The sequence below is a fragment of the Harmonia axyridis genome, chromosome 2 (genome assembly GCF_914767665.1).
Source record: "Harmonia axyridis chromosome 2, icHarAxyr1.1, whole genome shotgun sequence".
Taxonomy (NCBI): domain Eukaryota; kingdom Metazoa; phylum Arthropoda; class Insecta; order Coleoptera; family Coccinellidae; genus Harmonia; species Harmonia axyridis.
Genome location: NC_059502.1, coordinates 35,186,294 through 35,208,764, shown reverse-complemented (window position 1 = coordinate 35,208,764; position 22,471 = coordinate 35,186,294). Strand labels below are relative to the sequence as shown.

The window sequence follows — 22,471 nt, the reverse complement described above, 5'->3', positions numbered from 1 at the left end:
AATACTTCTCTTCACAAAGATCTCACCTACACTTGAAAACAAATGCTGAAGAGGGCGCAGTCTACCCTTGATAATAACTTGAAATATGAATATGGTCAATTTGACCATATTCACCGTCGCCATATTGTTATGCGACAATACCAACTATTGAGTTTACTAGAAAAATTCCACAATATAAAGTTTATAATTGTGGTTTATGTGTAAATTCCGGAGTACCTTTTCTGGCTGCTACGCCAGATAGGCTTGTTTGGGACAATATTTCGCAAAAATTTCACCTTTTGGAAATAAAAACATTAGTGAAAGGTAGTTTTATATACAAATTAACTGTGGCCGAGTGTATAAATGAAGGTTTCGCTCTATTTTTGGAAATAGTTAGTGGAAGAATAATCTCTTTGACTGATAGTATTTTTGATATAAGCGGTATTTCTCTAGTAAACTCAATATTTCTCCGTTGGGAACACTGGGTCGTTGGTATTGTCGCAGAACAATATGGCGACGGTGAATATGGTCAATTGATTCTTCCCTATTAATTCTAGAAACGTTACCCCGATCTATTCGGCCATCATGTAATGGTGTTTTATGTTGCTAATCTGAAGGATAAAAAGTATATTTATTTTATTTATTATTTTTTTATGTATAATGCTTTGGGTATAGAATATATAGAAAAAATAAGTTTATATTCGATGGTTTTGGCCGTTTTGGGTATTTTGATTCTGTGGTTGAAATGTTGAGCGATTATCAAGGTGAAGCATGTCAAATATTTCTAAACTAAACAAACATCCCTCTTATTTGTGATAAACATTGAGTGTTCGTTAGTAAGTAGTTGAAATTTGTTGATATTATCAACTATGTATTTGGAGCACATACAAAATAACCGGTAGTAATTTATCAACTTAAGAAGAAACTTCTCGATATAGATTTCTAGTTGAAATTGGGCCTAAAATGAGTCAACCTGAGAAAGAAAAGTCCAAACAAGGCATGAAAAATATACCAAAGGATGGTCAAGTGATCATGGCAATGATGAAAGAAATGGGTATTAATGAGTTTGATCCAAAAACCATCGTCCAATTATGTGAGTTTGTTTATAGATATGCGACGTCAGTATTAGACGAAGCTAGAATGTATGCTAATAATACAAAAAAGAAATTTCTTGATGCAGAAGACGTGAGATTAGCATTACAACTGACTAACGAATCAAGTTTTGTTATTCCACCTCCACGAGAAATTATTCTGGAATGTGCACATGTAAAAAATTATACTCCCCTACAACCTGTGAAACCTCATTGTGGATTACGCTTACCTCCTGATCGTTACTGCCTATCTCAATGCAATTACTCCTTGAAACAAGCAGCTTCAATATATAAAAAAAATAAAGCGAATTATATTGTTTCTGGAGCATCAACAGGATTGAAAATCACTACTAAACCAAATGTGAGTTATATTAAAAGAAGTAATGCACCTGTCGGTGTTACTAAACAAACAGTCACAATACCCAAGCCCAAAATAACTACAAATTTGAACCTTCAACCTCAAAAGACTGTTTTAAAACCCAAAATTCATATTACTCAAAACTCGCACTCGCAGTTACAACTGCCAGTATCAAGTTTAAGTAATAATGGTTCAAACTCTATGGATACTATGGAAAGTTTGAAGAGAAAAAGAGAAGATGAGGATGAAGTAGAAGGAATGTGATCAAGTACTTATTTTGTATTTGTTAATTTGAATATTCTCTATTACAAGTTTGCCTAATATCTCGAATGGTTTGTTATTTTATTAAAGAATTTGGAATTGACTATAACTTATTTATATATATTATTATATATATTCGTATTGATTGGTTTCAAGGTGATATGGGGGTATTGTAACATTATTTACTTCAAGTATTCAAATTTAGTTTGAATAAATCATGTTATCATCTATTTTCATGGTCAGGGATGAGGCAAAGTAGTTTGGTTTGGAGAAATGAAATATAGAGCTACAAATGCCTACTACAGTTATGATCAAAAGGTGAACAACTAACTGGACCATAACTAGAAGGCATTGAATTTCCTATGATGAGCAATTCAACCATGACCGCCTTCAGCATTATAACATTCCAAATATCCTATGAAATTTTAAATGATTTGTCTTCTTTACATACAGTAGAACTTAAATGTACCAGACCAAGTAAAATCAACTTCATACGAATGTCCTTCCTTCTATCGTCGATATAGTTTGTAATCGTGAAATTTAAATTTCGCACTATAACTCTAATTTGATTCAACGTTTTTTCATTAGCCAATCTTTCTTGCATCTTTTTCCGATATATATTTCTAAATATACCTTATTCAACTGAATATAGTTTTAAAATAATATATTATGGTAAAACAAAATTCAGAATGAATAATATCAAAGTATGTATTAGTGACAAATACCAATGAATGTATAAGTAATGTTTCGAAGTGGAAATTACAAATCCAAGAGAGTATTGGACATTCATTCAATTTCTTTGAAGGCGATTATTTTTATTATAACATACAAAGAAAATGATAACAGACATCCCTCAAAGAAAAGTGCCAACCACAGAACACTAAATATCTACCAACTGTAGACACTTGTTTTGGCCCTCATCAGCACATTGAAAGAGTGTTATGATGAACAACACTTTGAGAAAAATAGCAAACAAACAGAAACCAGCCATCTATTTGGGTTTTCCGTAGGAATACCCAATGGGTTTTTTGGGCAACAACCAACTTCAACATATAGACAGCTATAGCTACCTGCGTGGCAACCATGTCTGTTATCATTTCCTTTGTATTCTGAATAATCCCCTCGTTATCCTTTACATATTTTTATTATATTTCAGATGTCTAAAAACATCTTAATGCTAATCAGATTCAATTTGGTGTTGTCTATAAGATTTAATCTTAACATGTAGCTTAATGGTAATAAAAATTTTGCAACTACTATTTAGCTGCCAAAGGCCACTGAGTTTCCTGATTACCATATAATATAATTTCCTTCTGATAGAAATTTGTATCTTGAGTGACGACTATCGATAAATTCTTTTAACACCATAATAATTTGAAGACAAAAATAAAATATAACTAAATATATAGTATGAAAAAGGGTGATACAGTAATGATGAGACTAAATGAACAGTAACATTTAATATCAATAACTAGTAAAGTTGTTGCTATTGCTTTTGTTGAGATACATCAAGACAAATTCTTGTCTATATTATCCTCTTCTGAACATGGATTAATTGTGTGAAGGAAGCTTTTCAGCTGTCCTCCAGCGGGGCATGTTCAATGCTGTGAGTTCGTGTGGGGGCTTGCACCCACTAAACCTCCTTCCTCTGTTTACCAAGGAAATGTTGGAAAAAGGCTTTTGTCTAGGCGTCAAAACATCCTTGTGTAGTTTTCCCTCGGTCTTTCCATAGCCATCAAATTCACGGTGATTTCAATTCATCCTAGATACATTAAAAGTAGGGATTAAGCTATCAGCCAATACAATATTATAAATGAATTTGATGGTAAACTGAATGGAATAAGACTTTACATAAAAAATTATTATTATATATTATATTGAGAGTTGAAATTAGAAAATATTTTATTTCAAAAACTTAAAGACTAATGAGTAGCTGAAATGTAAGTCTCATGGATAATAAACTTTGAGTAAGAGCATCAAAAATAAAAAAAATATTTGTATATTATGTGATTACCAACTTCTTTTTCTTTATAGGATGGTAGGTTTGTTTCTCAAGTTTCCTCTTTCTAGATATTTAATCTTTACTCGATGCCAATGATTCTGCAATTGACTTCAAATGCTCCAATTGCTTAATATCCAGTAGTTCAACATAATGATTTAATTCAGCCAGAATGATCTATGAATAAGAGGTTTATAAAAAAAAATTGTAATTAGATTTACAAATACGATTACTTCTCGTCTATTTAAATTGGATGATGTATTAGGATCTTGGATACTAGTAGTGGACGTCTCCTGGACAACGTGTTGTACATCATTCTTGTACTGTACTCTGCTTGCTAATGGCTCACTGATTACTGAATTATTATCATCTTCAGAAACACTGATTATTGAATTATTATCATCTTCAGAAACACTGATTATTGAATTATTATCATCTTCTTCAAAAACCCCACCTGAAACAGTTTTAACACTGTTACTAGAATATATCTTGCATTCATTACAATAACCTGTTCGACTTCCTCCATCACATATTTCATTTAATGATATAGTTATAGTGTAATCTTTGTCCTTTTCTGAAGTAGATTTTATTTGGCAATTTCCATCATCAACAATTTTCACTACACCCTCCATAATTTTTGCCTTCTTATGAGCGTCCATATTATTTCTGTTTTGATAAAAATCTACACTTAACTTCTCAAGTTCATCTTCATGTCCTATATGTGTTTTTAGAAATTGTACCATCACTTCTCCTAAAAGAATAATAAATTGATGAATGCGAATTTGAAATTCAAAAGTAAGTACCATTTTCTAAAACTCTAGCTATAATTCTTGATGGGCACACTCCAATCATTTTGATACTTCCTCCTGTTTTTTTCTTGCGTTTGGTACAGGTAGAAACAAACCCTTAAATTAATGTTCATATAGTAGATATGACTAAAGTTAAAATAAATATTATACCTCTTGTATCACTCCTGTTACAATGATAAATGAAAATTTGTGGGCCAGTTCTACCACAGACATATTCATCTCTGTTCTCTAGGGTTTTCCATGCTATGAATTCTTCAAAGTTGGCAAATTTTAAATTTAAAACTTCTATCTTCACTTTGTGATGATAAATTAAATGTTTCACAAGATGGTCATGAAATGAGAAAGGTTTGTTTTTACACAATGGGCAAATAATATGTTTCTTTCGTTTATTTTCAAAATCAATCTCAGGATGCATGGTTCTGATATGCCTGTTCCTAGTTCCAGAGGAGGTAAAGTATTTTTTGCATGTTTGACAATAGAGCTTGTCTTCCCTACAAAATACCATCGAATCAGATAGTATATGAAAATCATTTCATCTAAGTATAACACACAGTACTTACCTTTGATTTTCCATAACTAGTTGAAGTGCTTTGCTGGTTTGATTGAAGATTTTATTTTAAATTTTATATCAACTTTGGAAGGTTTTATATTAAAGGAATCAGAACTCGTATAATACTGAAAATTTATATTCCACTAAAAAAAGTAAAAAATCATACATCTGTCAACTAACTAGGATATCCTCAAATAACTTATATTTATATTCTTCCTCTATTCAGGTCTACCCATTGAGTGATAACAGTAGTAGTAGTAGTCCCCAACATGGTTAGATTACGTTGTCGGATTGTGATATTCAAATCCACAATTTTCCTATATCGTTATGAATAGCTGCTTTCCAGTCAGGTGCGTGTCACCTCGGGGCTCGGCGCACTAGGGCTTCGAGCCCTTGCTATGAGTGAAACGCGCCAAAACGAAACTGTCAAATTCAACGTAAACAAACCAGCGTTCTACAGCTCTCTCGTACTTTATGCGAAGTAACGGTATTCTTTCTCTCTCACACCTGTCGGCTGTCAGGGCTCGAAGCCCCGCAAATGCGGGGGTGCTTCAAGGGAAAGGGGAAGGTAACGCGAGGGCTTGACGCCCTGTTTACTGGAACACTACAAGCAAAGATTAATCTTTGACTACAAGTGCGCTTCGAAGCTGTACCGAGGAGCTCCTGACGTTGGCTGGAGAGCAACTAAAGTATATTATATTGAATGTTTTCATTTTCGCGCGCTTCATGTAAAATTTGATAGTTCATGTTGGGGACAAAATTTGCTTACTGAAAATGACATATGCTCCTTCTATCTATGCTTATTACTCTGAGGGTCTGCCACATACAGGGTGATTCCTGAGGAGACCATCAGATTTCAGGAGAAGTTTACACTAGTCGAGGCAGTTTCGAAACAATGTTTGGTTTATGCCTGGGGCCTTTATTGAGAGTATACAGGGTGATTTGTCCGATTCGACCGATTTTTCTTTTGAAGAAAAATAAGTACTATTTCCAATTGTGTAAATATCTTTAGATATTACTTATCTATCTGGTTAATGTTTCGGCAAAATGCCATCCACATAACCATTGTCAAACAGAAGATTTCCACGCTATTACGTACAAATCAAAATCGAAAGTTACCCAAGGAGAATGCACGCCATCGAAGGAGAGTAGCTATATATCGGTTTCACCCTTGTTAGGGATCATCAGTACCGCATAACTCAACCCAAGATGACGAACAAACGAAATAGCAGGCACCTTATTGAACGCTGGTAGACGCAAAGCAGTATGATTACTCACTGATTATTCATAACTTTCGTATGGCTTGATCAATATTGATGAAATTTTCAGTGTATAGAACAATATGATTGTGTACTTTCAATAATTCCAACACTTTTTCAAATATACAGGGTGGGAATTATGATAAATTCAGATTAAATTTACAAATTGAAAAAACACCCTGTACATTTCGTTTTCAAAAATTCGCTACCTGCTTAAGTTTCTACCATAAGTTTACTTTACTAAAGTGTTTTTATTTTTTTTTTGGCACAAGTCCAGTTTTCCTAGAAAATTTTTTTAAAGATGAACAATATAGTTATTTCGCTCCAAGGCAGTGAGAATATTCTGAACTAGACAGTAAGCTGTATATCGTCCAATGATCAAGCCATACCAAAGTTATGAATAAAAGAAAAATCGGTCGAATCGGACGAATCACCCTGTAGACTTTCAATAGAGGCCCCAGACATAAACCAAATATTGTTTCAAAACAGCCTTGACTAGGGTAAACTTCTCCTAAAATCTGACGGTCTCCTCTGGATCACTCTGTATATAACTGAATAAACATTTTTCCTAATATTGATGAACAGACAATATTTATTGAATGGGTCAGTTCAGTCAACTTCTAAGCTTTTTAGATAAAAGGAAAGGAGGACTGAGGAGAGTAAACATTTGTTCTCGATCCCGAATACATGAGAGATGGAAGTTTAGTGTCGCCATCGCCAATCACAATAGAGCTAGACAAATCCTTAGCGTGCAGAATCCTGATTATATTCATTGAATGTTTTATCAGGAATCCTTTATTTATAACTTCACAATAGTTAAATCGTTGAACTAAAAAAAACATTGGGCTTTTTGAAGCACGAAAGAATTTTCATAAATAAATCACATTGTAAACTACACTGCTCAACAATTGATAGGGATCACTTACTTGTTCTAAATTTATTTCTGAAATATTCGCTCCAAGATTATAAATTTAGTCAGATATCAGAGTATTTTCAGTTGATAATATGGTTCACTTGAGAAAAGAATGAAAAAATGGAAAGTTGGAGAGAAAAAAAGACTTTATTAGGAACACTCAAAATTCTGTGTTTGAATAACATAAAAATTTTATGATGAAACCACAAGAAGGCTGAAGTTTCGGTTAAGCTAGTACCTAGTTGGTCCCCCCCACGAGCTCGTCTCAAGCATTCTACCCTACGAGGCATACTTTCGATCAAACGATTTATAAAATTTTGGGGCAAATTCGTCCAAATATCCCGTAAAGCGTTAGAAAGGTCCTCCAGGTTATTGATCGGTTGTTCTAAGGTTGACAATTGTCTAGACATCTCAGACCAGACATGTTCGATGCAATTCATGTCTGGAGAGCGAGTTGGCCAGTCCATCCTATCAATAGCATGAGTTTCTAGCGCTTCATTAACCAGACGACTACGGTGTGGACGGGCATTATCGTCAATTAAAATGAAATTCTCGCCCACGGCAGCCGCAAATGGAACAATTATGGGTTCAATAATCATTTCGTGATATCTCTGGCTGGTCATGGTGGTGTTCTGCAGAACAACCAACTCTGTGCGTTGGTTCAAACAAATGCCTCCCCATACACATATAGAACCTCCGCCAAAAGCTGTTTTGGGTACCATAAACTGTTCTGCATACCTTCGACCTCTTTCCCTCCAAGCAAAAATACGTCCAAACGAAATCTAGACTCATCCGTAAATAAACATCGGCTCCAATCTTCAAGTGTCCAATTGCGGTGCTCCTCAGCCCATTGCCGTCGATGAACCCGGTGTTCCCTATTCAAACGGGGATGTTGTACCCTCCTACGTGCTCTCAAACCACGAACATGTAGTCGTCGTCTTACAGTCTGGTTCGAAATTAGAACTCCTGTTGCAACTCTCAGTGATCTATTGAGCCGCGACGCCGGGTAAGTGGGATTTCTCCTAGCATTGAGGATCAAAAGACGATCTTGGGCAGCTGTTGTACTGCGCTGCCGACCTCCCCCATGAACATAAGATACTGAGTCGTTTTGGATGAACCTATTCCAAGCCCGACTCACGACACTTTGCGAAACATTCAACCGCCGGGACACTTTTCGCTGGGACAAACCTTCCTGTATCCACCGTATGATTTGGTCCAGTTGCACAGGAGCCAAACGTCTTCTCGGCATGACTGATAAACTGATATTGTTCTCATTTCTTCAATTATTGTCACCTTATGTGTTTGAACGAGAGAAAAAAATAGATTTAATAACAAATACCACATTGCTTTTCACTCCACCTGTAACAGCCTACAGATAATAATCGATTTTGTGAACAAGAGCCGATGAAGTGAGGAAGACTTTGATATAATCAACTCAAAACATCTTACTTTTTCCTTAGAGAACATATAATGTACAGATATTCACGAGATAACTTGAAAAAAATACAAATGAAGAGAAGTTCATAAGTGATCCCTAGCAATTGGTGATCAGTGTATTTTTGGGCAGAAAGTAATAAAAATTGCTTTTCTTTTTTAAATTACAATCCACTCGAAATATAAGAACTCGCTGTTTATGCCAGATTGCAAGAGATTTATTCGTCAAGCTAATATTCACATAAAAGAACATTCGAGGATTCAAGATCAAGGTGGGCAAAAAGGAATATATTCAATATGTTGAAAAATGCTTACACTGTAAGCTTTTCTTAGTTATTCGTGATTTTGGACCGTAAGTTCCACGCGTGTAAATTCGTCACAGAAAGTAATTTCCCGTTTTTTTTTTAATTTGTTTTTCAATCAAATTAAAAGGTAGGATTTTGTTATTTTATTCATATTTATAGACCATCCAAAATAATGAAATTGGTAGATAATATTTTGAACTCAAAATATGTATTAGTTTAAATTTTTTTACAGAATGTCTTATGAAAAACAGCAGGAATATCTACAGTTACTAAATGAAGTTATGTGAGAGGCTGACGACGTCGAAATTAAATACGGGGATGACGTATCAAATCGATTTCATGTAAGAGTTATTTAATACTCAGGGAACTGGTGTAGAAATATTCTGTTTGGTAATGTCCATAAACCGATTTCAGTTTCTGCTAAAACATCTGAGGCTTGATGATGCTGCAAACCGAGAGGACAGAAGAAAATTGGACAAATTGGCTCTCATTAGAGAAGTGTTTGATGCTTTTGTCAAAAATTGCAAAGAGCAATTTCCATTATGTTACCATTGATGAAAAGCTGGAAGCCTTCCGAGGACGCTGTGCGTTCAGACATTCCCAGCAAACCTAACAAATATGGGATAAAGATCTATGCATTAGTGGATTCAAAGTGTCATTTCGTGAGTAATATGGAAGTTTATGTCGGAAAGCAACCTGACGGTTCTTATGCTGTGAGTAATGCCCCAAGTGCTCTAGTTGAAAGACTCTGTGAATTTATAATGCCCGCCACTCACGAGGCGTTTTCTCGAGACTTTGGAAGACAGGCACCCAAGGGATTCCAGTAGGACAGTCAAGTTCATTTTCTGATTTACAGTCGTGCGGCCGTGTCCCGAGCTGCCCTACTGTAAAATGATCCGAACGCTCGAACATGGCCCCCTCGTGAGTGGCCGCCTTAAGAGGTTCTGGTAGAAATGTCACCACCGATAACTGGTTTACCAGTACCTATACCGTTATTAGAGACCCTTTTTTCTAATAAATTAACATTGCTGTGGACAATCCGTAAAAATAAAAATGAGTTACAACTAGAATTTTCTTGTCCAGAGATGTCACGGCGAGTTCAATCTAGTATGTTTGCCTTTCGTGAACATGAAACTCTTGTCTCCTATGAACCCAAAACAAAAAAGGATGTATTATTGGTATCAAGTCTACATCACGATGACAACATCGATCCGATAACAATAAACCAGATATTATATACTCGATTATAACAATACCAAAGGGCAAATGTTGCCGGTATTAACTCGATGGTGATATACAAATGTAATATGTAGTCCTAATAACACCAGAAGAAGAGAATTCCTACGGAATTTGTCGTTTCAACTAGTCAACGGACATCTTTCAGCAAGCCGAAATCACTTGCTTACATAGACAAATATCAACGAGAATCACTTGGTTATGAAGAAACACAACAAGGTCCCAAAGCTGCAGCTGAAAACAGTGTTCAAAAACGAAGTCGTTGTAGGTACTGTGACTGAAAAAAAATCGTCCAACGAAATATTCTTGCATTAAATGCGGAAAATACATGTGTTTAGAACATGAAATGCTCAGAATATACATAGTTGAAATTGAAAAGCAAGTTGAAAGAGTTGAAGGTCCAGATAGAAATGTATGTAACTAACGCAACAAAAGTGGACAGTTATGAAAGAAATGCCCAGGGCCGTCGCTAGGGAGAAGGACAAATTTAATTAACATAAAAAACCATCAAAATTGCGCTGCATTATGCATTTTATACTCATAAATATCCAGATGTCGCATAATCCTCTCATAGTGTTGTTATTGAATTTAAAATAATGGTTCATCCGCATAATCCGATTGTTCTACTCGATAATCAAAAAAGAAAAAAACAAAATGTTCAAGCTTTTTATAAAGTTGAAACTGAGCAGAAGAACCTGAAACCGCAGAGCCCGCTCTATAGAGGGGCGGCAAATAATGGAGGGCGGCATATTATCTACGATTATCTGGATTCCTGGAAGAATGAATTAAATAATTTTCTTTTTGATTTCAATGAATTTCACAAATGATTTTTTTATCAAATTCACTAATCTTAAACATCTTTACATCGAAAATTTCTCGGAAAACTTAGATAATGCCGCCTTTATTGCTGCCTCTCTATAGAGCGGGCTCTGCGGTTTCAGGTTCTTCTGCTCAGTTTCAACTGTATAAAAAGCTTGAACATTTTGTTTTTTTTTTCATTTTTGATTATCGAGTAGAACAATCGGATTATGCGGATGAACCATTATTTTAAATTCGAATGCGCCCACGCTCAACACTAGTCAATTTGAAATAAAAAAGGAAAAATATTATAATATAATGGAATGTGGTATGAAATAATAAAACTTCTTATATATTTCAAGAAATGGTGAAATGGAATCTTTTCTCGTGTATTTTGCATTCCATTCTGAAGAATCAACATTCTGATAGGAGAATTGAAAAGAAAAATAATCCAGAAGCCACCCCAAGTGGCAATAAAATTCGGCAACGTTAAACCAAGCGAACGCCGGGAAGCCTGATTAATGCATGTGTTTTTTAAGCGTCAACAACTTGTTAACAGCACTATGAGAGGATTATGCGACTTCTGGATATTTATGAGTATAATGCATAATGCGGCGCACCTTTGATGGTTTTTGATGTTAATTAAATTTGTCCTCCTCCTTAGCGACGGCCCTGGGCATTTCTTTTATAACTGTCCACTTTTTTGCGTTACGTATATTCATTTCTATCTGGACCTTCAACTCTTTCAACTTGCTTTTCAATTTCAACTATGTAAATTTTCCACTCCACAAAGCTTTACGTTTCAAATTCCATACATTGCATTTCTAGAGATCTAGTATCAACAAAAAAAAAGATAAGATGTGTACATTTGAAAGAAATGATAGAGAAATCTATTCAGTTAACGATTGCTCACAAATGAACCCAAAAAATTTTGATTTTCTTCTTTTCCTCTCTAATTGTTGAGCAGTTTATATTAAATAAGTGACGTAACGATCAAAGATTAGAATGCGTGATTGTCAACTCCGGCATATTTGAGGTTACGTTAGGTGATGTAGAAATGGCAAGAAATATTTTTTATGTTTCTTTGGAACTGCCTCTGCTTTTTTTGTATATTATTTTATTTTTTACACAATCATGCAGTGGTTTATACGAAGATCAAGTTGGAAAATTTGACTGGAAAAAATCTTTCATAGGAAAAGTTAAATATGCATCTTTTGAAAGTGATAAACTCATTGTAGGAACTGAAGCAAACGTTTTAGCTTGTTTAAATGTGAAAAATGGCAATATTATATGGCGTCAAGTTATGGAAAATGCAGCTGAACAACAAATTCAACAATTTCAAGTCAATAAAGCGATTATCTCAATTTCAGGAGCAGACAAAACTTGGTATGTTCGGGGTTGGGAAATAAGCTCTGGTGTATTACTCTGGGAGTGGACTCTCAATTTAGATGCAGTTTTTACTACAACTTACTGGTCGATTATTGAGAAAGAAAAACTTATTCATATCATCCCTACTGAAGCTTCTCATATTGAAGTATTCTCGTATCATCTTGAGTCTGGTGAAACAAAAATGAAAGCTAAACAAATTTCTAGTCCATGGCTTAAAAATGTTTCCAAGTGCGTTGTAACTGCAGGATACTTTGTCTGTATTTTAAACAATAATGGGAAGGATGAAATTAAGTACATAAACCTTGAGATAAATTCACCACAAGTATCATCTATCTCTATAGATCTTTCAGATTCAGGAGAAGCTGAAATTTTGAATTTTGAAAATGAAATTCCATCAGTTTTGGTAGTCAAGGATAATATTGCAAGAATTGTTCAATTTAAAGACAAAGTAGAAATATTTCCATCACCATTTTTGAAGAATGTTATTAGTGTGAAAAATGATGATGAAGATCAATTGTTTCAGCTTGAAATAAATCTTGATAATCCTAAAAAATTACTGAGATTAACAAGGGAAAATTCTATTGGAGAAAATAAATTACTGATAGACTTAGAATATCCCAAAGGTCTTGGTGTACCATATCTAATAGCAGGAGTATGTAGGAAAAATATTTGTGATCTATTACTCTCAAGTATTGATCATGCATTAATCTTAGTTAGAATACCTGAGGGAAAAATAATTTGGACTAGAGAAGAAGCTCTTTCTGATATAATAGCAGTTGAATTTTTCGAACTTCCAGTTTCTGAACTTGATGCAAGTATAGAGAATGAATTTAAAATTTCATCGCAGGATATATTCAGTATGTTTCTTCACCGAATATCAACACAAACAAGACAATTATCAAATTCTCTCTTTGGTTCAAAACTGCAAATGGATAATATGTTAGTGAGGGACGATTTTGGACTACATAAAATTATTGTTGTTGTTACCAGAATTGGAAAATTATTTGGAATTGATACTTTAAGTGGCCAAATTGTGTGGAGTTATAGAATACCTCACATTCTACCTTTTGATAATGACCATGACGAAGTTGTCCTTTTATTAGTACAAAGAACTGCAAGATATTCACCATTACCAGCTCAATGTACTTTATTAGCAAAAGATGCTATGACAGGATATACAATAATGTTCCAATTCGACCCAATTACTGGCTATAGTTCTCAAGGAATTGTGAGAATTAATAAAAAGGTTAAACAGACTATGCTATTGCCTTATGAAGATACCAATCATTTGAAACCATTCATCACTATAAACAATGATGATATTGTTGAAGTTTATCCAAAAGAAGCAAGACATCTTGTTGAGAGTCATCTATCATCTATTTATTTCTATATGGTTACTGATACTTCTATAGAAGGTTATTCTTTGAATTCTGAATCTGGAAGGCTGAAAGCATCACTCAATTGGAACTTTTTATTAGGATCTTCAAAATTACTTGCAACTAGTGTGCGACCTACTGGTGAACGAGTACATTCACAAGGACGTGTACTTCCAGATAGATCTGTTTATTACAAGTACGTTAATCCAAATATGATTGCTGTTGCTACTGTTACAGATGATCCAGTTCATAAACAAGTATTAAGTGTATATTTGCTTGATGGAATTACTGGTAAGATATTTTGAATATATATTCTCAACCTGGCTCTACACATTGGTCTCAAAACTGATTCCAACAAGGGTATGGTCGGTATATCACCTTGGTTACTATGGTTAGTAAGTTGGTGGTCCGTATATGTCAAATTCTTCAAAAACCGGTGACTATTTCCCCAAATTTCTGTGAGTCATCTGTCACCAGTGCAACTGTTCTTTTATTCTGGTTAGGTTCGGTAACCACGCCCACTCGGCCTGGCAGTTGTCATTTTAATTTTCAGATTATTGTTTATAAACATGTTCCATGACATCTAACACTCAAAAATTTTATTAAATTAATTATGAAACAAAAACCCTCCACAGTCATTTAGAACTTTTAGTTGTTTACAAATTAAAAGAGATCAACCATTTATAACCTCCATAATTCTGTCAAAGAAAAATTTGGTTGACCAATGACAAGTGTCAAGCAGTCCGTAAATACGAAGCAGGTTACCTGAAACATCGAAAACCACTAGTAACCGCTTTGAAATTCTTGACGATATACGGACCATATCCCAAATAACTTATATGGAACGGATCACAAACATTTTCATAGATTTCTTTGATTCGTGCTCAAAGAACATAAACACTGGTCAACAATCAATGCTCACCCCAAAATGGGCTCAAGCTATTTTCTAGAGCACAAGTAGGTTGAGTGTTGTTGTAGCCAATGTGTGGACCCAGAGTTGTATTTGATTATCAAAAAATTACAAGAAAATAGTTTTTTTTATATCTCTCTGAAAAAATTATTTATTGTTCACTTGCATTGCCATATATTCCTTATTTATTGATTTTCTTTTCAAATATCCACTCATTGTACCAAACTCATCTCAAAGAGAATAAAAAGTAATTAGTTATCTTTCAACAGCTAATTCCAGTATTTAAAATTTTTTATTTTTACTGAATATCTAATTTATCTTTTATTCATATTTCTATCCTATGTTTATGTGATTTATAATTCCTTCGTATTAATTTCAGGTTTTGTAATTTATTCATTGGCTCACAAAAAGGCTCGTGGTCCAGTAAATTTGGTACATTCGGAAAATTGGCTTGTTTATACTTTCTTCAATGAAAGATATCGCAGAACTGAACTTGCTGCTCTTGAGCTATATGAAGGACATATCCAAAGCAATTCAACTGTGTTCAGTTCCTATGCTATGAGTCAACTTCCCCAAGTTCAAACTCAAAGTTATATTCTACCAGCTTTACCAACTAAAGTTACTGTTACTTTAACAGAGAGAGGTATAACCAACAAATGTTTGCTAGTAGCCCTGAGTACTGGTGCTGTAGTAGAAATTCCTTGGGCATTGGTACAACCAAGATTTGCTGATATACCATGTGGTCCAGAAGAGAGTTGCTACCCTTATATGCCTGAAATACCTCTGAACCCAGAAGCTGCAATTAATTATAACCAAACATTATCTAAAGTTAACGGAATATCTGTTGCACCAGCTAGACTGGAAAGTACTAGTCACATTTTAGTTTATGGCTTAGATATTTTTTACACAAGAGTAGCACCATCTAAAACCTTTGACGTATTGAAGGAAGATTTTGATCATAAGCTAATTATTTTAGTTTTGATTGGACTTATTTTGGCATCATATGTCACTAAAACTTTGGCTTCTAGAAAGGCTGTTAAACAGGCATGGAAATGAAATAAAAAAGGTATGCAGTTTTATAGGATATTCAGTTATATGAAGTTTTTTAGGGCTGGTTGTATTGTTGCTTTGCCTTAAATTGACCATTTAGTTATAGCCCTCTTTTAGAAAATTCTTGTGTTCATAGTGAACTGAGTCTAAGTGGTCATTCAATATTGTATTCTCCAAGAATTATACCAACAGACAGATCATGTAGTTTTCATTATAGATGAAATTTATTGTATAACCTCACTTTTAATTTGTGTTGGTGGTATTCACTTATTCAATATATATTATAGATAATGGAACTGGACTGAACATACCTATGTTAATGAAGATTATCAAGTTTCAATGAAACCAGTCTTATGATTAATATGGAACACATTTAGTAATAATTTAATTATTTTTTCAGATGAAGAACCTATAAGGCATGTGTAAGAATAGTATTTATTATTTCATTTTGTAGACTTCTTCAGTCTCACATGTAAATATTTATCTTGTAGTATTTGTGTCAAGGATAAATTCAAATATCCATAACTTCAGTTACCTGTTTGTTGATACTTGGTGTAAACAGTAGAATTTTATATTGTACAATTATGTTTTTTGTGTGGCTTCACTATGGTTAAGCCTTGTTTGAATAATTGTAATTTTCTTATTCAAAATGGAATTGGTTGGCAGTTTGAATGGATATTTAAGAATAAAATATTAAAGAAAATATTGGAATCTTCATACTAAATCATCCAAATAAAATTAAAGATTTTATCATTTATTAAAAAAATTAATTTTTTCTGAAATAATGTTATAATCAGAAAACAACAGAGGAGGGATCAATTAAATTGAATTTGTTACTTGGTTTTGGTTATTACTGACAATAGAGTCAGCTGTTGTGACAGAATAGCTGCTGGGGTTACCTTTGACGCCTCACATCACTGATATAGGCTTCTCATTGATTATAATTACTTCAAATCAGAGTACCTACGATGCCTAGAAATCCTGATGGGTTTACATGCCTTTAAAACTTTGGGACAAAACAGGTATTTATGCCTACTTGATTTTGAGAAATCACTAGAATTTTAGATGGTGCATCATCGTTCATCTTAAACTGTAATCACAAACCACACAGGGTGTTTTAGGTCTATCAAAAATATATTTGAAATTTTGGTTGTGGGATCATATTATGACTCTTGTGACCCTGGCCAGAGAATATTAATGGGTGTGTTTGTTCAGTTCACCATTTCCATAAGTTTTTCTTCTGGCAGATAGCGGGAATTAGAACGATTCTGAAGAGCGCTACCTTACACACTCTGGTAAAATGAAGCCATTTTAACAGGTGGCCTATTTCAAAACAAAATTAAATGAGTGTCCACACCTGGCTTTCTAGGCATATTATATGTACCACCAGCATTAGATTAGGGGTGCTGACACTATTTTATTTTGGAAGGTATACTAAAGAACACAGTGTGGTTTCTTAGCAAATTTACTGATAGTATGTTCTCAAACAACAATCATCACATAGTTTAAAACAATCATGTACAAAAAGCTAACAGTCATTGATTGGTCCTAAAATCTAAGAATGTCTAGTCTGACCTTGTTGATAATAGGGAACTGATTTTTTAGACCAGTTTGCTTCCAAGTTGAAGGGACGGAAATCTTTAAGATTGTGATTCTCTTCTTTGTAATACTTAGTACTGCCAGTATTTTTTTCCAACTCTTGATTAACTGCATTCCATGTATCATTGATATATTTTATGATGTAATCATGGGGAAGATTATGGTTGGCATTTGATGATGCCGATTTTTCATTTGAATTGTTTCTATTAAGAGCAGGGTGCCTTCGATTAGAATTTCCATTCATTTGTGACATACCTGAGCGAGAATTACTGAAAGCAAAATAAAAATTATACACATACCACAGAGAATTTATAGTTATACTTATACCTCATGGTGAATTGCACGTAATTAATCAAATTTAGATCAACGAAATACTTTGATATTATTTTGTTTGGAATGTATTGTTATGAATGTAAAACTTACATAGATAGAAAACAATTCTTCTGTCATTTGTTCTATGATTCTGATGAGCACAGAAAAAATATTTTTATTAATGATGCTTTCGATGCAAAATTGTGTGTATCAAATCATCTGTTATACTCTTGTGTACTCATATATTATAATGTTCACAAATAAAATTCCTTCTAAAAACTTATTTCAGTTTGAACACAACATTCGGTTAAGTAACCTTTCTCACCTTTGTTCCCTCTATAATTTCATATGTTGAAAAAGCTAGAGCAATTGTCCAAACAATGAGAAAACTATTATTTGGAAACAAGTAAGTCTTTACCAACATTATGTGTCCATTATTATAGATAATCCTTTTTAATTTTTGGTATATTTATATTATTATAATTATTCTATGCTCCAACCCCCACTTCTCATTTTCATAATTAAATGTCAAATTTTGACTCATCCTTCTGGCCAATCTCCAAACTAGTTCCATAACAATATTTTGAGAAAATTTTAGAAGATAAACAGATTATTATTTGCATTATTCTTTATCACCTCAATGAATGAAACAAATTCAAATGATGCATGAGTCTATAAAATACTGTTCTACTGAGTGATAAAAAATTTTCAGGTGTGGTACTTTTCACTTGCTCCAAAATATTTTTTTTCATTTCTTAATTGTTATTGATTTGATTATAAAATTTCTAGTCCATATGAGTTCTTTAAGGAAGTATTTCACCTTACGAGAACAAGTCGTTTCTGAATGAACTCTGCTCTCCACCTACATTCTTTATTAACATAAAAGAAGTACATGAATACTAATTCACTTTAAACTGTTAAAATTTAGATTGGAGGCAACCTAAATTCGCTCTCATGGAAGTGTTTGTACATTTATTTGATTACTGAAGCAGTGTAACTAGTATTGTGCCGAATAATTATGTGCTTGCTGTCTGAAAATTGAGGATTAATACCCACAAATATCAGAATAGGTGAGTGCTAAACATTTACTTATATAGATTGATATTTTTATGGAGACATTGAAAGTAATATGATATGATACTAAAAATGTTTGGAAACTTGCCAATTACTATAATATATTTTTGCTGGTATTCCGTTTGATCTAACTTTTCTGAAGTTTTTTGAATTGAACCTGTTTAGTTATTTAATTCAGCTTCACTTTCGTTTACTACTCTGAAGTGAAATCACATTCATTGGTTTGTTTAAGAATATCTGCTATTTATTTTAAATCTGTTTAATACTAGACTAAGAAGAAAATATCTTCCATTTTTAACAGGTTTCAGAATATTGGCATACTAGAAATAAGGTTGAATAAAAAATTCAATAAGAAATTTGTATATTTAATGCGTTTCATACCTTACCTGGTTCTTGTTTTCCTTATTAATTTTCGTTGATGTAAATAAAAAATAGATGTCAAATAAAATGTAACCAGTAAAGAAATATAAGAATTTAGATTGTCAACATAGATCTCTATGAATAAACAATTAAATGGTGGATAGTTAATAAAATAATTTTCTGTTGATGTCAAATTTAAAGAACGATAGTTGTAAAGATCAATACAGATGCTAATGAATAACATAATTTTCTTTCATTCTACATGAGGTGTTTTTTTATTATGAGCGTCTCATTAGAAGTACCGATATTTATATCAATTATGATAATGATTGGTTCTCTAAAAATTTGAAAGTAAATATTATGACAAAAACATAGGTTGCCTTTTCAGGGAGGTTTACTCATTTGTTAATTGAAGTCAATTTATATCAAAAGTGCATTGATGCACCTTAGAATCGATCAAAGTTTTGTGAAACTCGTTGAATTATGAAAAACCGTGCCAATTTTACGCAGCTGAGTAAAAAAAGCCAAAAATCACTTAGTGGTAAAAATTTCACTTATAGTATATCCAGTCACTTGAACTAGTTCATCGAAACGCTTGGCCATAGATATCCCTTTGAAGTGGACACCGCGATATGCTTGATTCATTCTCGTTCTCTTACAGAGGGTTTCTGAAAAATGCTCGGAAAAATGACTGTTTCAAATATTTCGTTTTATCGTATTTTCATGGTTTATATGTTACTTTATTATTATTTAGCGTTTAGAAATATAGAGCAAAGTTGGTTTTTCTTAAATGGGACACCCTATATTTTTCAACGCAGTTTTTTAGCCGCAGATTTGTTGAAAAGTATTTTGTTATAGGTCTATCAAAAATGTCATCCGTTCCGAAAATATTGAGTTTTTCATCTTAATTATTCGATTGGACACCCTATATATAAATGTTTTTCATTTATTTGGAGATTCAATTCATTTTGTGTTCATTGTAGAATTGTAATCCGGTCATATAGGGTGCCCCAATTAAAAAGAAATCAACACTTCTCTGAATCGATAATTGATCTTCAATAAAATGGGAATATCCTATATATAACTGAATTACAATAATACGATGGATAAATAAATTGAATCTCGAAATAAATGAGAAATATTTATATATAAGGTGAAAAATGAATTCTTCTTCTTCTTCAGCCCTCTTTCATCCAGTGTCGGACATAGGCCTCTTCCAGTTTTTCCATGCTTCTCTGTCTTTTGCTGTTCTCATCCATTGCTTGTCGGCTACATCGACTATGTCTATCCATTATTTCCTCGGCCTTCCTATGCTTCTTTTTGTCTCTCGAGGACTCCAAAACGTCACTTTGTGTGACCATCTCTCCACACTCTGCCTTGTAACATGTGCCACCCACTGCCACTTAAATTTCGCTATTCTACTCATGATGTCAGTTACCCTGGTCTTTTTCCGTATTTCGGTGTTCGGAATTCTGTACCTCAAGCTTATACCCAGCATAATCTTTTCCATGGCCTTTTAAGTTACTCTCAGTTGTTCTGCCACTTTTTTCGTTATTGCCATAGTTTCTAGACCATAAGTTGCCACTGGTCATATACAGTCGTAGGTTTTGCGTTTTAAGTGTAGAGGAATATTTTTGTCCTTATAATGATGAAACTCAGTTTACCGAAGGCTGCCCATGCTAAGCGTATTCTTTTTCCAATTTCCAATATTTGATTTTCATTCATTTTCCAATTTTAATCATATGCCCCAAATATATATTGTTCCCCCTTCTCTATGCTTATGTTATCTATAGTGATATATTCCTGACTATGACTCATTATCTTGGTTTTGTCAAGATTCATCTTTAGTCCTATTTCCTTTGACTTTTCATTCAGGTCGTGTAGAATCGATTTCAATTCATGGATGTCTGTGCTTATCAGTACTATGTCGTCCGCAAATCTCAAATGATTGAGATACTCCCCATCGATTTTCAGTCCTTTCCGATCCCAAGCTAGCTTTTTTATCACATTTTCCAAGGCTAGAGAGAAAAGTTTAGGTGAGATGGTATCACCTTGTCTAACACCTCTTATTTTCTCGGTCGTTAGGTCTTAATCTATTTTTACGTGGAAAGTTGCTTCATCGTATATATTTGTTATGAGAGTACCTAGAGTCAATTCTTGCATCGTCTAAAGCTGTTAAGAATGCCCACCTCTCGACACTGTCAAAGGCTTTTTGGCAATCGACAAAGGATAAATGTATCGGGATGTTATATTCAACTGTTTTTTCAACAACTGTCCGGATTGTTTGTAAGTGCTCGATGGTGCTGAATCTCTTCCGGAAGCCTGCCTGTTCTACTGGCTGGTACGCATCCAATTTTGTTGTCAGTCGATTTGTTATTATTTTTGTTAGTAACTTGTAAAGGTGGGATAAAAGACTTATTGGTCTGTAGTTCTCAATACTTGAACTGTCTCCTTTTTTGTAGAGCAGAATAACTTTAGCGTTTTTCCACGACTTCGGTATTTGTCCCTCCACCAAGCATTTATTTAGAATTTATTCGAATCGTTTCTTCTAGAACGGTTCCTCCAAGCTTAAGCATCTCCGTAGTTATTTTATCCAATCCGGGAGTTCTTCCATTTTTCATTTGTTTGACAGCGGCTTTAATTTCAAATGACATTATTTCCGGAATATCATCTGAGCCTACATTCAATTCAATTCAACATGAATTATTAAACTTAATATCTTCGAAACGGATAATAGACTTCATTGTTTTGATGAGATATATTTAAATATGTTTAATTTATTTAAAAATCTAATTCATTTTGAGTCCATTGTATCATTTTATTCAAGTCTTATGTAGGGCGTCCCATTTAAAAAACACCAATTCTCCTCTATATCTTTAATACGGTTAGCGCGTTCTATAGGGGACAGCTGTTTGTATTATTCACTTTTAAACCTTAGGCAGCAACATCAGTATTATACAGGGTGGCCCAAATTTTGTTCAATAATTTTGGCGTTAGATAGAACAACTTTTTTCATGAAAAAAATTTCATAGGAACATATATCCTAACAAGCTTCGTTTTCGAGATACAGGGTGTTAAAGTTTGGAAAATTCAATTTTTTCTTATAACATTCATTGTTTTAATTTCTAGGTTTTTAAGTCTAGATAATATAATCTTTCCAATTAGTTGAATGCCTCCTGCCAAAATTATCCAGTGGCAGTCAAGTTATCTCCAAAAACAAATGAGTTATACGGAAAAAAAATATCTCGATTTTCAGTTTTTTTCGAGATATCTCGAGAACCATTGGAGATATTTTGGATTTGTTAACACCAACACACTGATCCTAAATAACGCAGCTTTTTTTAAATTTAAGCCACCTTGTATCTCTCGTATCCCTCCGTGCAACCAATCGGTTTTTGGAGGAAACTAT

The 22,471-nt window shown here is 33.6% G+C and overlaps 5 protein-coding genes across 19 annotated transcripts in view; 3 read left to right on the top strand and 2 right to left on the bottom strand.

The window, feature by feature from the left end:
• The first annotated feature begins 721 nt into the window (after positions 1–721).
• Positions 722–1,792, top strand: LOC123673211 (transcription initiation factor TFIID subunit 9). The gene has a single exon (XM_045607679.1). The coding sequence runs from the start codon at positions 943–945 to the stop codon at positions 1,690–1,692; it is 750 nt and encodes a 249-aa protein (XP_045463635.1). The 5' UTR covers positions 722–942; the 3' UTR covers positions 1,693–1,792.
• Positions 1,793–3,134: 1,342 nt separating this feature from the next.
• LOC123673209 lies at positions 3,135–5,419 on the bottom strand. Of its 7 annotated transcripts, XM_045607678.1 has the most exons (8): positions 5,058–5,419; positions 4,648–4,988; positions 4,492–4,593; positions 4,197–4,439; positions 4,125–4,142; positions 3,922–4,091; positions 3,704–3,865; positions 3,135–3,451 (listed from the first exon to the last, which is right to left on the bottom strand). In XM_045607678.1, the coding sequence occupies exons 1-7, from the start codon at positions 5,069–5,071 to the stop codon at positions 3,764–3,766; spliced, it is 990 nt and encodes a 329-aa protein (XP_045463634.1). In that variant the 5' UTR covers positions 5,072–5,419; the 3' UTR covers positions 3,135–3,451; positions 3,704–3,763. The 7 variants fall into 7 exon arrangements, with proteins under 7 accessions (XP_045463634.1, XP_045463632.1, XP_045463633.1 ...); XM_045607676.1 differs by having other exon boundaries at positions 4,125–4,439; XM_045607677.1 differs by having other exon boundaries at positions 3,922–4,142.
• Positions 5,420–12,007: 6,588 nt separating this feature from the next.
• On the top strand, positions 12,008–16,422 carry LOC123673206 (ER membrane protein complex subunit 1). Of its 3 annotated transcripts, none has more exons than XM_045607668.1 (3): positions 12,008–14,048; positions 15,047–15,733; positions 16,118–16,422. In XM_045607668.1, exons 1-2 carry the CDS (start codon positions 12,050–12,052, stop codon positions 15,721–15,723), a joined length of 2,676 nt encoding a protein of 891 aa, XP_045463624.1. In that variant the 5' UTR covers positions 12,008–12,049; the 3' UTR covers positions 15,724–15,733; positions 16,118–16,422. The 3 variants fall into 3 exon arrangements, with proteins under 3 accessions (XP_045463624.1, XP_045463625.1, XP_045463626.1); XM_045607669.1 differs by having other exon boundaries at positions 16,005–16,422; XM_045607670.1 differs by having other exon boundaries at positions 15,047–16,422.
• Positions 16,423–17,166: 744 nt separating this feature from the next.
• LOC123673208 (GATA zinc finger domain-containing protein 4-like) lies at positions 17,167–17,794 on the bottom strand. The gene is made up of 2 exons (XM_045607671.1): positions 17,644–17,794; positions 17,167–17,585 (listed from the first exon to the last, which is right to left on the bottom strand). The coding sequence occupies exons 1-2, from the start codon at positions 17,646–17,648 to the stop codon at positions 17,273–17,275; spliced, it is 318 nt and encodes a 105-aa protein (XP_045463627.1). The 5' UTR covers positions 17,649–17,794; the 3' UTR covers positions 17,167–17,272.
• A 367-nt stretch (positions 17,795–18,161) lies between these two features.
• LOC123673203 (F-actin-monooxygenase Mical) overlaps positions 18,162–22,471 on the top strand; it is an 83,892-nt gene continuing 79,582 nt past the window's right edge. For 3 of the 7 annotated variants that reach the window (XM_045607661.1, XM_045607659.1, XM_045607657.1), the window contains exons 1-2: positions 18,163–18,340; positions 18,557–18,698. The gene's annotated coding sequence lies outside the window, so the exon portion shown is untranslated. Of the gene's footprint in view, positions 18,341–18,556; positions 18,699–22,471 lie in introns of all 7 variants that reach the window. The other 4 variants (XM_045607664.1, XM_045607662.1, XM_045607663.1 and 1 more) reach the window with 2 other exon arrangements.

Coding starts and splice junctions, on each gene's coding strand:
- LOC123673209 (XM_045607672.1), bottom strand. Junction 4,594..4,647: donor TAACAGGAGTGATACAAGAG/GTATAATATTTA, acceptor CATTAATTTAAG/GGTTTGTTTCTACCTGTACC. Junction 3,866..3,921: donor CCAATTTAAATAGACGAGAA/GTAATCGTATTT, acceptor TCTTATTCATAG/ATCATTCTGGCTGAATTAAA.
- LOC123673211 (XM_045607679.1), top strand. CDS start 943: ATGAGTCAACCTGAGAAAGAAAAGTCCAAACAAGGCATGAAAAATATA.
- LOC123673206 (XM_045607668.1), top strand. CDS start 12,050: ATGGCAAGAAATATTTTTTATGTTTCTTTGGAACTGCCTCTGCTTTTT. Junction 14,049..15,046: donor TTTGCTTGATGGAATTACTG/GTAAGATATTTT, acceptor TATTAATTTCAG/GTTTTGTAATTTATTCATTG.